Source organism: Lissotriton vulgaris, chromosome 5 (assembly GCF_964263255.1).
Source record: "Lissotriton vulgaris chromosome 5, aLisVul1.2, whole genome shotgun sequence".
Classification (NCBI taxonomy): domain Eukaryota; kingdom Metazoa; phylum Chordata; class Amphibia; order Caudata; family Salamandridae; genus Lissotriton; species Lissotriton vulgaris.
Window position 1 is genome coordinate 324,293,397 of NC_141693.1, and position 12,550 is coordinate 324,305,946.

Consider the following 12,550-nt stretch of genomic DNA (forward strand, 5'->3'; position numbering starts at 1 on the left):
GAGCAGAAATTGAGTGGGACAGACCCCACTGGTGGCAGCATTATCATTAGAGATAAAGACAGGAGTTTTGATACTAGACACCTGAGTAAAATAGTGCCCCCCTTTAAACAAGGGGATGACATCCACAAATGGACGACTGCTTTGGAGAGGGCCTGCACTGTCCAGTGCATCCCCCAAAGTCAGTGGGCAGCTATACTGTGGCTTTCCTTTGAAGGTAAAGGTAGAGATAAGCTCCTCACTACTAGAGCTGAGGATGCTAACTATTACCAAGTCCTGAAGAATACACTGATTGATGGGTTTGGCTCAACAACTGAGCAGTACAGGTTGCTGTTCAGAGACACCCAGAAAATTCAGTCTCAGGATTGGGCTGACTTTGTTGATTGTGCCACTAAGGCTTTTGAAGGCTGGTTACTGGGAAGTACAGTTACTGATTACACCGAATTGTATAATCTAATTATGAGAGAACAAATCTTAAGTAATTGTCAAAATCAGTTGTTGCATCAGCACCTTATTGACTCAGATCTGACCTCTCCCCAAGAATTGGGAAAGAAGGCAGACAGATGGGTCAGGACAAGGGTCAAGCAGCAGAACCAGAACCAGGGTGGTGGCCAGAAGAAAGCAGACCAGAAGGGTAATGAGAATAAGCAAAATGACCTGAAGTCTTCAACAGGGCCCCAACAATCTAAGGAGGGTGGCTCCCAGAATTATCAAAAGAAGAAGAATAATGGTCAGAAGAAACCATGGTGCCAATACTGCAAAAGTAATACTCACTGGTTTAGTGAGTGCACCAAGAAAGGCCCAGCTCCTACCACTACTGCCCCTAAGGCACCTGCAACCCCTAGTTCAGTTAGTAGTGGTAGTGTTCCCCAAAAGGCTATAGTGGGGTTGACATTGGTTTCTGAGGCAGGCTCTGGCCTAGTCAGAGTACCTACCCAGGCTGTTCTTGTGTGTACTGGGGACATGGATTTGACCCCTACAATAAGTCCAAGTACCCTGGGCAAGTACAGGCAAACGCCTTTGATCAATGGAAAGATGGCTCAGGCCTACAGGGACACCTGTGCCAGTGTCACTATGGTGACACCAGCATTTGTTGACCCTGGACAGGTAATACTAGGTTCAGACTACCTAGTGACCAATGCTAGCAATGTCACTACCAACCATAGTATGGCACTTGTTAATTTCTCCTGGGGAGGGGTAAATGGCCCCAAAAGGGTTGTTGTTAGTTCAGACCTCCCAGTGGACTGTCTTTTGGGCAATGATTGGAATCCTCCCTATGGTCAGATGTGGAGTATAGGACTCATGTGGAAATGTTAGGTTTGTCAGCACATGTCCTTGCTGTGACTAGGTCACAGGCCATAAAATGCCCAGCTGAACTAGTGCTGGATCCTGGAACAATGGACCAGACACTAACCAAGAGTAAGAACAGTAGGGTTAAGGCAGTGCCTTCCCCCTTGCCTCAAGGTGAGGATCAGCTCTCACAGGAGACTGATCCAAAAACTCCAGAAGGAACTGTCCTAGAAGAACTTGAGCCTGAACAGGTTGAGTTTCTTGGGACAGGGGGACCTTCCAGGGCAGACTTGAGACAGGCACAATTAGACTGTTCATCTCTTGAACCCCTCAGACAGCAGGCTGCTGCTGAGGCTGCAGGGAATGCCACAGGTGCTCATAAAGTGTATTGGGATGATGGACTCCTTTACTCTGAGGCAAGAGACCCCAAGCCTGGTGCTACCAGGAGGCTGGTCATCCCCTGGTCTCTGAGAGGTTTCCTTCTCACCTTGGCCCATGAAATTCCCCTTGCAGGTCACTTAGGCCAGAACAAGACTAGGGAAAGACTTGTCCCACACTTTAACTGGCCTCATATGTCTGAGGACACCAAAGACTTTTGTCGTTCATGTGTCACCTGTTAAGCTAGTGGCAAATTAGGTGGCACAACAAAGGCCCACCTTATACCACTACCTGTGGTGGGGGTACCCTTTGAAAGAGTGGGGATTGACATTGTTGGACCAATGGACCCCCAACAGCATCTGGGCACAGATTTATACTGGTGGTAGTGGATCATGCCACCAGGTATCCAGAAGCTATTCCCCTTAGGGCCACTAGAGCTCCTGTTGTGGCCAGGACCCTACTTGGAGTTTTCTCCAGAGTGGGGTTTCCTAAGGAGGTTGTCTCTGATAGAGGTGCAAACTTCATGTCAGGATACTTGACTGCTATGTGGAAGGAGTGTGTTGTCAACTACAAATTCACCACTCCCTATCACACACAGTGCAATGGGCTTGTTGAGAGATTCAACAAGACCCTCAAAGGGATGATAAAAGGGTTACCAGAAAAGCTTAGGCGAAGATGGGACATCCTTTTACCCTGCCTTCTGTTTGCTTACAGAGAGGTCCCACAGAAGGGGGTTGGTTACAGCCCTTTTGAACTTCTATTTGGGCATCCAGTAAGAGGACCCCTGTGTCTTGTGAAGGAAGGATGGGAGTTACCTCTCAAAAAGCCTAAACAGGACATAGTGGACTATGTACTTGGTCTCCGCTCCAGGATGGCAGAGTACATGGAGAAGGCATCTAAAAACCTTGAGGCCAGCCAAGAACTCCAAAAAGCTTGGCATGACCAAAAGGATGTCCTTACTGTTTACCAGCCTGGACAGAAGGTATGGGTGTTGGAGCCAGTGGTCTCAGCAGCTCTCCAAGACAAATGGTCTGGACCCTATACTATAATTGAACAGAAGGGAGAGGCACCTACCTGGTAGACCTTGGAACTCCCAGGAGCCCTCACAGAGTACTTCATGTGAACAGGCTCAAGGCATTTGTCAACAGGGAAGACATGGGCTTGCTCATGGCTACAGATGAGGGACAGGAGGAAGAGAGTGACCCTCTCCCAGACCTGCTCACTCAGAGCCCTGATGATGGGTCAGTAGATGGTGTAGTCTTTTCTGACAGCCTCTCTGAGCATCAACAAGAGGATTGCAAACAAGTTCTTCAATCCTTTAGACAAATGTTCTCTCTGACACCCAGCCAGACAAACTGGTGCACCCATGAGGTGGACACTGGTGACAGTCTGCCTATAAAGAGTAAAATCTACAGGCAACCTGACCACGTCAGGGACTGCATAAAACAAGAAGTACAAAAGATGTTGGAATTGGGAGTCATTGAACCCTCAGAGAGCCCTTGGGCTAGTCCTGTAGTTCTAGTGCCTAAACCTCACACCCAGGATGGTAAGAGAGAGATGAGGTTTTGTGTAGACTACAGAGGTCTCAATGCTGTCACTAAGACAGATGCCCATCCAATACCTAGAGCAGATGAACTCATAGATAAAATAGCTTCTGCCAAATTCTTGAGTACATTTGACCTGACAGCTGGTTATTGGCAAATCAGGTTATCTGAGGATGCCAAGGCCAAGACAGCATTTTGTACCCCAGGAGGTCATTACCAGTTTGTGGTGATGCCCTTTCGTTTGAAAAATGCACCTGCCACTTTTCAAAGGTTGGTGAACCAAGTTCTCTCTGGGCTGGACGACTTCTGTGCAGCATATCTAGATGATATTGCTGTCTTTAGCTCCACCTGGGAGGATCACCTGATCCACCTGAGGAAAGTTTTGGAGGCCCTGCAAAAGGCAGGCCTCACTGTCAAGGCTACCAAGTGCCAGATAGGGCAGAGTCAAGTTGTATACTTGGGCCACCTTGTAGGTGGAGGCCAATTTCAACCTTTGGAGAGCAAGATACAGGCCATAAAGGACTGGGCTCCTCCAACCACCCAGACACAGGTCAGACCTTTCTTGGGCCTGTCTGGTTACTATAGGAAATTTGTCAGAAATTATGGAACCATTGTGACTCCACTTAATTACCTGACAAGTAAGAAAATGCCAAAGAAAGTTCAGTGGACAGTTAGCTGTCAAAAGGCATTTGATGACCTAAAGCAGGCCATGTGCACTGCACCTATTCTCAAGAGTCCAGACTACTCCAAGCCATTCATTGTCCAAACAGATGCTTCTGAGTTGGGTGTGGGAGCTGTTCTATCTCAACTGAATATTGATGGTCATGACCAGCCCATTGCTTTTATAAGTAGAAGGCTGACCCCTAGAGAGAAATGTTGGTCAGCTATTGAGAGGGAGGCCTTTGCTGTGGTTTGGGCCCTGAAGAAGCTGAGGCCATACTTGTTTGGCACTCACTTCAAGATTCAGACCGACCATAAGCCCCTCTTATGGCTAAATCAAATGAAGGGTGAAAACCCCAAACTTCTTAGGTGGTCCATTTCCCTACAGGGGATGGACTTTACAGTGGAGCACAGACCAGGGACTGACCATGGCAATGCAGATGGTCTCTCCAGGTACTTCCACTTAGAACAAGAAGACTCACCTGGTCAAGGTTAGTTTAATGTCCCTAAGTTTGGGGGGGGGGGGGTTAGGTAGGAGAGTAGGGTCTGCAATCCTATGGTCACCCCCGATTTTTGCTTTTTGCTTCACTGGTTTACGACTTTCCCTGGCTGTGGGCCTGCTAATCAGACCCACAGCCTAGCTGTTCTCTCTCTAAATTGACAAGCATGTACCTTAGGTGCATTTACCAATTGGTACTGGGCCACCTTATCAGTCCCTGTACAGCATACCTTAGGTATCCAGGGCATAGGTGTACCCAGGGTCTACCAGGGGCTGAAGCATGTATTATGCCACCCCTGGCTGGCCATCTAAACAGACACAACTGGCTGCACGACAGCTGGGGAAAGGTGGTGTAATCACCCTTTGCTTTAGATATAGTATCCCTATATCTAAACCTAAAATGGACACATATATTCTTATCAGTCACTCCTATGGCAGGCCTTATCAATCCTGAAGGCAGAGTGCTTGGAATTATGTGAGATGGTGCTCTGGCATGAGCTGAGCCCGTTTGCAGCTTGCGGAACCAAGTCCTAATAGCTGTTCCATGATCACGCTATACCATATACTCTTAAGTGCATTATGAACCTCGCGGTCAAATGCTAACTTTGGTATAGCATTATCAAAACATGTCGAGTAAGGTGTCATACGAATTGGAATACTACCCCCTCGCCACTTCTGGCGACGGGGGTAGCATTCCACCCTTCTAGAGGGACACGACATGAATGTAACTGTGAACCCCGGTTAAAGTTAACTCGAGCCTCAGCATCACAAAATGGATGCTGCCACCACAGACACAATCCTGACCTCCTGCTGCTGGGAGTCCTTCCAGCGAGGGAGGCTTGGACAAAGGGTTTCCTGCCTTGGGAGGTGCTAGCACCACCCCAGACAGGATTTTGTGTATTAGGTAGGACAGGGCTGAAAGGAATGAGACATGCCTGGGGCACACAAGGTGTCCCTGTGCATACTCCGGTCTAAACCAGTTCCTAGGGCACTCCAGCCCCAGAGCTGGCGCAAGACCGGACAAAGGATAGGGGGTGTAACCACCCCCCTTCCTGGTCCCACCCAGGGGAGGGACCTAGTCATAGTGCAGCCCCCTTGAGCTGAATAAAGGTAGGAGCAGGTCCCATTCCCAGTTAGATTAATCTTTACAACTTCCACGAAGAACTCTTGACCTTCGACCTCCGGAACATCAGAAGACTGAAGAATCTCCCCTATGGTCAGGGAGTGACCATCCTGCTTCGCAGGCATCATCAAGTTCCTGTGCGGTTTGCTGCAAGTCCTTCCTTCCTGGAACCCGACGACCCAGCTCGACGAGACCCGGACCTCCAGACTTCTCTGACCTCTACCCACATCCACAGCACAGCTGAGACCCGTGGGTGCGACAAACAACTTGGAGACGGCCATCTTGAAGAAACCTGCACAGCGCTTCCAGCACAACCGCCGAGGGATCCTCGAGTGAGTGCACTGGGGTCTGAGAAGCCCCACACCGACGCAGCTCCTGCACCAAAGACCAGCCCCCCAGCATCCACGAGATCTGCGTTGGGCCCTTTTGCCTGGTTGCTGCTTGTCCTGTTGTCTGGTCACTTGCCGGCTGGCTAGTGACCTCTGAGACGACGACCCGAAGAATCCAACACTGCTGGTCTGGTCCCCCAGACTGGCCCTTGCTTCCCTGTGAACGAGAAGCACCCCGGACCCTCCTGGTCCGCACCAGACGCCATCTTTGTTTCACCGCGTGGTTTTCACTTGCCAAGGCCTGTTGACCAGATCGACGATCCAACACCGTCAACAGCAGCAGACTACGTGGGACAGCTCGTGCCCCCAGCCTGGTCATAGAGAACAGCTCCTGGTCCGCGCAGCTACAGAGAGAAGTGTCCCGTCCTCCACCTGACTGCGGCGACAGCACCTGGTTCCCTCCTGGTACCAGCACCGTCACTGGCTAGTGACCGAGACTCTGTCCCCTTCCCTTTCAGGACTTCTTCTTCCTCGTTCCATCCTTGGAACCACCGGACTCCTCCATCTGGCTGCCTGCCAGCAACTCCTTGTTTCAGGCTTCACCGGGATCAACGCGGCAAACCCGACCCCACTTCAGCCCTATGCACCCGCAGCTTGTGGGTTAGGTAACTAAAGCTTCTAGGTGCTGAAGTCCGTGTTCACTATCCTAGTGTTCAGGTCCACTGTTGTTTTCCCTCCATCCAGCCGGGTTCGTCCGGAATCCGTAACACTTTAAACTGTAGCATCCATAGACGTTGGTACGCATCCCGTGTGAGAGTTTCCACTCTGCACGTGAGTCCCGTGGGCCTCCTTCTCCTTACTTACCTAGTCAGTAGCGTAGTCCCAGCAATCCTCCAGCCTCTGGATCTTCTTACAGTACTTTCTTTCCTCGCATTCCATTGTTCTGAGTATATGGTTGGTCGTGCCCCTCGGGCACCATTGTAAATCGTGCAACTTGAGTGTATTTTTCCGAAGAGTTTGTCATGTGCTTAGCCCTCTGACCTCAAAAAGAGTTCAGAGGTGTTGTTAGTTAATAAATACATGTTTATTTTCATAACTACCTGTGTGGTGTCCTTTCATGTGGTATTCAAGGGGTTATATGTGGTAAAACAGCTGGCTTCACATGCCAAAAGAGTTTAACCTAAGACTGCTTTATCCATGCTACCATTAGGATAGCTGGTCTATAAGGTTGACTTACAACCAATCACCATAAGGGTTGTTTGGACTGATACAAGGTGATCACTAGAACTAGTGAGCATCATATATCAGGCCAACTTCTCACACCGACATCATAGCTTGCAGTAAGGATCAAAGAGGGCTGGATACAACTTATAGGACTAGTAGAAGAGGGCCCAGTATCATAGGTTAGAGGAGCGATCAAACAAGACCCACCATACTAGCTTATAGGATTGGCCACAGAGGGCCAAGCCTCATAGGGTATACAACTGGTCATTGACGTCCCCCTCTCATAGCTTATAGGATTGGTGAGAGAGGGTGCAATGAACGTATCAGACTGATTAAAGCAGTCAGTGCATAGGTTTGTAAAACGATTAAATCGAGCCCAGTAAGTTGAAAGGGCCTGTTCAAGAGGGTGCGGATTCCTAGCATATAGGACCGGTCAGTTTAGGCCCTGTTTCAGATTTATAAAACATGCCAAAGAGTGCCCACAGCAGTATCTCGTAGGACTGATCCAAGAATTAGCAATCCAGAAGCTTCTAGAAGAGGACAATGTCTTGTTTGTATAATACAAATCTTCACAATAGCCAATGACCATGTAAAAAAAATGACGGCTCTGGACCATTCCAAAGATTCTGAAACAAACATTATGTGCCAGAAGCAATCATACAAAGAGGTTGAAATTAAAATTCTATTTTACAGCGCTAAGACCCGAGTTCTCCCTCCAACTTCTGCATTGGAAAATTTAGCAAATCTGCACAGCACTTAACAAGAAAAATTGGAGCTAAAATCGACTGTTTCATAGCCGGTCCCCTAACACCTTCAATAAAAAACATTTGACTCAAAAACTTTCATTTCACAAGTAGAACATGGTTAAGCATAAAGCAGTAAAAAGAAATTCAAAACTGAGGACAGATGTGTACCCTTATATACCCTTATGTCTTATGGTTCGCCTTGCACCACCACACTGCCTTTTAGTGGCTCGTTTCAAGAAAAATGACAAGCTTACACAATAGTAATATTTATTGGTAACATATGACAGGTGGGACGGAAATGTTTGAGCCTATTTGCTGCTCACTGAACCTTCATTGTTTTTTTTTTTTTTTTGTTAAATAGAAGGACCATTTTCGGTTGTTCCTTTAAGAGATTGTTGTTGGGCTTTGGTCCATAGGCTGTTATGTAGGACATTTCAAAATATGGTCCAGGTACTTTCATCCTAAGAGATTCAACCCTTTGTTTGTTAGCTGACATATCTGCATCTGAGAATTTCCAGATCAGCCATTCCTTTTGATAATGTGAGACCAACTTCCTGTTTTTGAGTATTAGAAATTATTTGTCTATAGGAGTGGGCATGAAATTTTACTCTGCTTGTGGAGTTAGCAGAGTTTTTCCCACTCAGCACTGCACGTTGTGCACGGAGTTCTGAGGAGAGGAGTTTTTTCCTCGCTTGCCAACGTTAAGTTGTCCAGTGCGAGCGAGGAAAATATTACTCCAGACCACCTCCTGGCAAGATTTCACAATGCGGGTGGTCGTGGATGGCCGCTACCGCTCGCTTTGAGAAACCTTCAGTTTGCGTTGAGGAAGCTGCCGCCTCATGTACAACATCTACTTGGGTGACAGAAAGAAGCAGCGCCCTCTTGTGCTGCACATGGTGCAGTTCGCGCTTATTTTCCAGTGCGGGACAAACATGCGGCGCTAAAACTCAGCACAAACTGTGTGACCTAATGCACTCTGTCGCTTGCGGACCGCCGTGTAGTGCGGCTACGTTTTTTGGTCACTTCGCGGAGTTCCGCAGGCTCCGCCCAGGCCTGCTCTTGGCAGTAATGTAGAACAAACACTTTCCAAGCAAACCGGTCTCACTTTTGAGACCTACTGGCCTAGCTAATGCATTTTCCTGATGCAGTATTGTATTGTCTAAAAAAATAAAGCATGCTGAAGCAACTGCTGTTTATGGTCGAGCCATTCTGGAGGCACCATTTTCTTCCTCCCTTTTTTTTTTTAAATTGACCATTCTGAGATGGCAGGCACCACTTAGATCGGCCAATATGAAAGCGCTTTTGTGAAGTGCTGGCAGCAATTTGCTACCTAGCCCACCAAAAATATATATATATTAAGAAAGAATAGCTGGGAGGGAATAGAAGAGTGGGTGCAGGGTGGCTGCTCTGTGGTTTAGGCAGTGAGAGGGAAGCACGTGGGAAAGAGCAGCATATGGGAGTGGCGAGAAACACACAATTGAGACACACTGGGGCGACGGGGGAAGTACACAAGAGAAAGCTGCTGTGACACAGGGTGAGGGAGGGAGGAGAAAAACACAAGAGGGAGATAGCTGGAAAACACATGCACTCTGATAGAGTGCTTAACCCAAAAGAAAAAAATAGTTGCTTTAAAGTGAGCAATGGACGTACACAAGACAGCCCTCAAGAGGGAGGATGGTAAACAGGCTGGCCGGACAAACACAAGATGGACAAGGAAAGCAGCTGATTAAGACGCAAATGAGAGTGAAAGTACAGCCAACCAATGGTAACTAATGGACAGGCTCCAATCCCCTGAATTTCTAAGTAAGGCCACAACAGGCCTTTGGCAACCATAAAGTTTGTGGTGTCACATAAGCTTGCCCTAAATTGTGGAAAGGGATTTGTGGAGGAAACAGGAGGGGAGCTGGGTGAGACCTAAAAAGGTGTTTCTGTATCATCTGAGGCACAGTAGCTTAAAACACTTGGGGCCAGATGTATGACCAGAATTAGCATTCGCAAATGGGTTTGCGACCCGTTGCGCATGCTAATTCTGATAAGTCCATGTACAAACACTATTCTGCAACTCACAAATAATTTGCAACTATCAAAATAGTGTTTTGCGACTCACTATTAGGAAGGGGCCTTCCCTTCCCAATAGCGAGTCGCAAGCCATGTACCATTGTTGTGCGACTGCAAATGCGATCGCAAAACACTTGCAAATTACCACCCTATTCAAGAGGGTGGTATGGCAGTCGCAAATGGGAAGGGGTCTAAAATATGTTTTAAGGGCAGGCAGTGGTCACTACCTGCCCTTAAAAAATGAAACGAAAGCGTTTTTTTTTTTTTTTAAATGCATCCCGTTTTCCTTTAAGGAAAACGGGCTGCATTTCTTTTTTAAACGACTTTATTGACAAGCAGTCCCAGACATGGAGGCTTGCTGAGCTCAGCAGGCCCAATCGCTGGGAGGGCCACCCATTGCCAATGGGGTCGCACATTGCGAGTGGCTCATTAATATTCCTGAGCCTTTCATTTTGCGACCCTATTGTGAATCGCACTGTCTCTGACACTGTAGTACATTGTAAATTGCGCCTCGAAATTTGCGACACACAAGTGAGAGCAAATTGCAAGGCGCAATTTACAAGAGTCGTACATCTGGCCTTAAAGTTTTGGACTGGGGTTTTTATCAATGTCAATGTTAAAATACAATAAAACTTGGGTAGCGATGCACAGAAAATGTTGAAAATGTATTTTTAACTTGTATATTATGCTACACAGGATTTTCCATACCTCGTAATGCAAGCAAATCTGCTGCATAATCGACGGTGCCTTTCTGCATAATATAGCCTATATGCAAACCTTGTTTCTGTGACCATAGTATTTTTGTGTAAGTACCTGTTTGCTACATGGATAACAAAATCCTTCATTTGCTGCGTTACTTGTAGTTTTGAACAAAATAAAACTTCTTGTACTGTAAAATTTGTATAGCGCTTTCCTACTCCCGACAAGACACCAAAGTGCATTTTGTATGGTCATGTAAGAATCTACTTGGATAGTAATGCGTGGTTGGTACGGGGTTGATTCAGGGTGCAGCCTAAGAGTATTATGTTACTTTTATTACTGTCTGCAATTAATCAAAAGATGTTAATGGTGTTCAGTGAGTGCCCCACAGCTACCAACACTTTGTAAAAGTTCACTAATCATCTTTCACCACTTGATTTTTACAATATAGAAAGTAAAGAGGTAAGCCCAAAGCCCATCGCCAAGATAGTGTTAATATACACAATAGATTCTTGGAGGAAGGGTTTTTTTCTGCAGCAGGAAATAAAGCCCAGCATTTTAAAATGTAAATCAAACCATATGGAAAATCCAATTGCTTCTTGGCCATAAAAATGTTTTGTTTCACCTTCCGTGTTAATTCATGTTTTCATCACAGAGGGCTCAAAGCAGCGATTATTTCAAGAACTGGGAGTTTAGAAGAATCTCAAATGCTTTCATCTATTTTATGTTCTGTTATCTTGAATATTAAATTGCCCTTTAATGACACACTTGCACAGTAAATCTGAAATGTGCAGTGCAGTTGTGCAGGGCTGATTCTTGTTTCGAAGAAACGCTTCCATTTGCCATATTCAAGAACCTAGGGATGCACCTTTTATTACAATAAATGTGTACTTGTTGCTTGTATTTTGCAGGATGCAGGCTATGTTTTGCACACATTATTCAACTTTGCGAGGCAGCAAGGATAGTGTTAACATAATGGTGTTATTGTGCTTTTTGGAACGACATAATAAATACTTTATGCTAAATAACATTTTCAGTAGTAAGAACCCTATGTATTTTACATACATATAGTTGGGATTTTTTTGGCATCAGCGTGGATTAAAATGCTAAATCAAAGTGGATTGATAAAGCCACATTATGCACTGCACAGTTTACTAAAGTCAGTCACATAAATTGGCCTCCACTGCCCCGTAATTCCAGTGACTCTGCCTTATGTGAACAAAAACAGACTGATATTGTCACTGGAGCCTAAAACTGGGGCAAGGCCAGGCCTGAATCCAAGTCTTGAACAATTAGGACCCTAGCAAGAGAACTGAGTTCCAGGTTCTGATAACCCCAGTGACACAGTATGTGCCTCGTCTCAATTCTTTCTGTATTGGTTGGTTGTATTAAGTGTGACTGAGTAGCCTCTAAGAAACTCTGTCCCCTGATATGGACCTCAAACCTGTGATAAACATAATTTCGCTATTTCAAAATAAAACTGTTAGAACACAAACCATTTACTTATTTCATTTTTTTCCAGAGAACCTTTGGAAAGAAGAAGATGCAGCGGCATGCAGGCTCCTTTAAGGATGGTAAGTGTCCAGGAAAAGCTTGAAAAGTGACCCATGGGAAACCAGTTAAAGGAACAGGAGTGTGAGAAACTTGTAAACTGCAACACCCGTGAACTGACACTCCTCTGAGGATTTTCAAGCTTAGCAGGGTGGTCTTTTTTTATGTTGCCATTATATTCTGTTATTGGGCATTTGTACAGCTCCTTCTGCCAGAAGTATGCCACTAAAGTGTTATATTGAACTGGTGCCCTTTTCATGCTGCTCTGGAATTTTTATCTATGGGTTGCGTGTGGTGGTTTGAATGGTCAGTAAAGATTTTTGAATTGTCTTCTTGGATGATGTGGCCTTATACAGGATGAATACAAGCGATGTAGAAGGGTATTGAGTGTCTTTAAAAAAATACTAATTGAATATAAACTTATATAGAAAGAACAAATGAACCAAGCAAAG

The 12,550-nt window shown here is 46.1% G+C and overlaps 1 protein-coding gene across 2 annotated transcripts in view; it reads left to right on the plus strand.

The window, feature by feature from the left end:
* ARHGEF16 (Rho guanine nucleotide exchange factor 16) overlaps nucleotides 1-12,550 on the plus strand; it is a 340,813-nt gene that overhangs the window by 147,605 nt on the left and 180,658 nt on the right. For both annotated transcript variants that reach the window (XM_086921558.1, XM_086921559.1), the window contains exon 3: nucleotides 12,070-12,121. In XM_086921558.1, coding sequence (XP_086777684.1) covers nucleotides 12,070-12,121 — 52 coding nt within the window. The remainder of the gene's footprint in view (nucleotides 1-12,069; nucleotides 12,122-12,550) is intronic.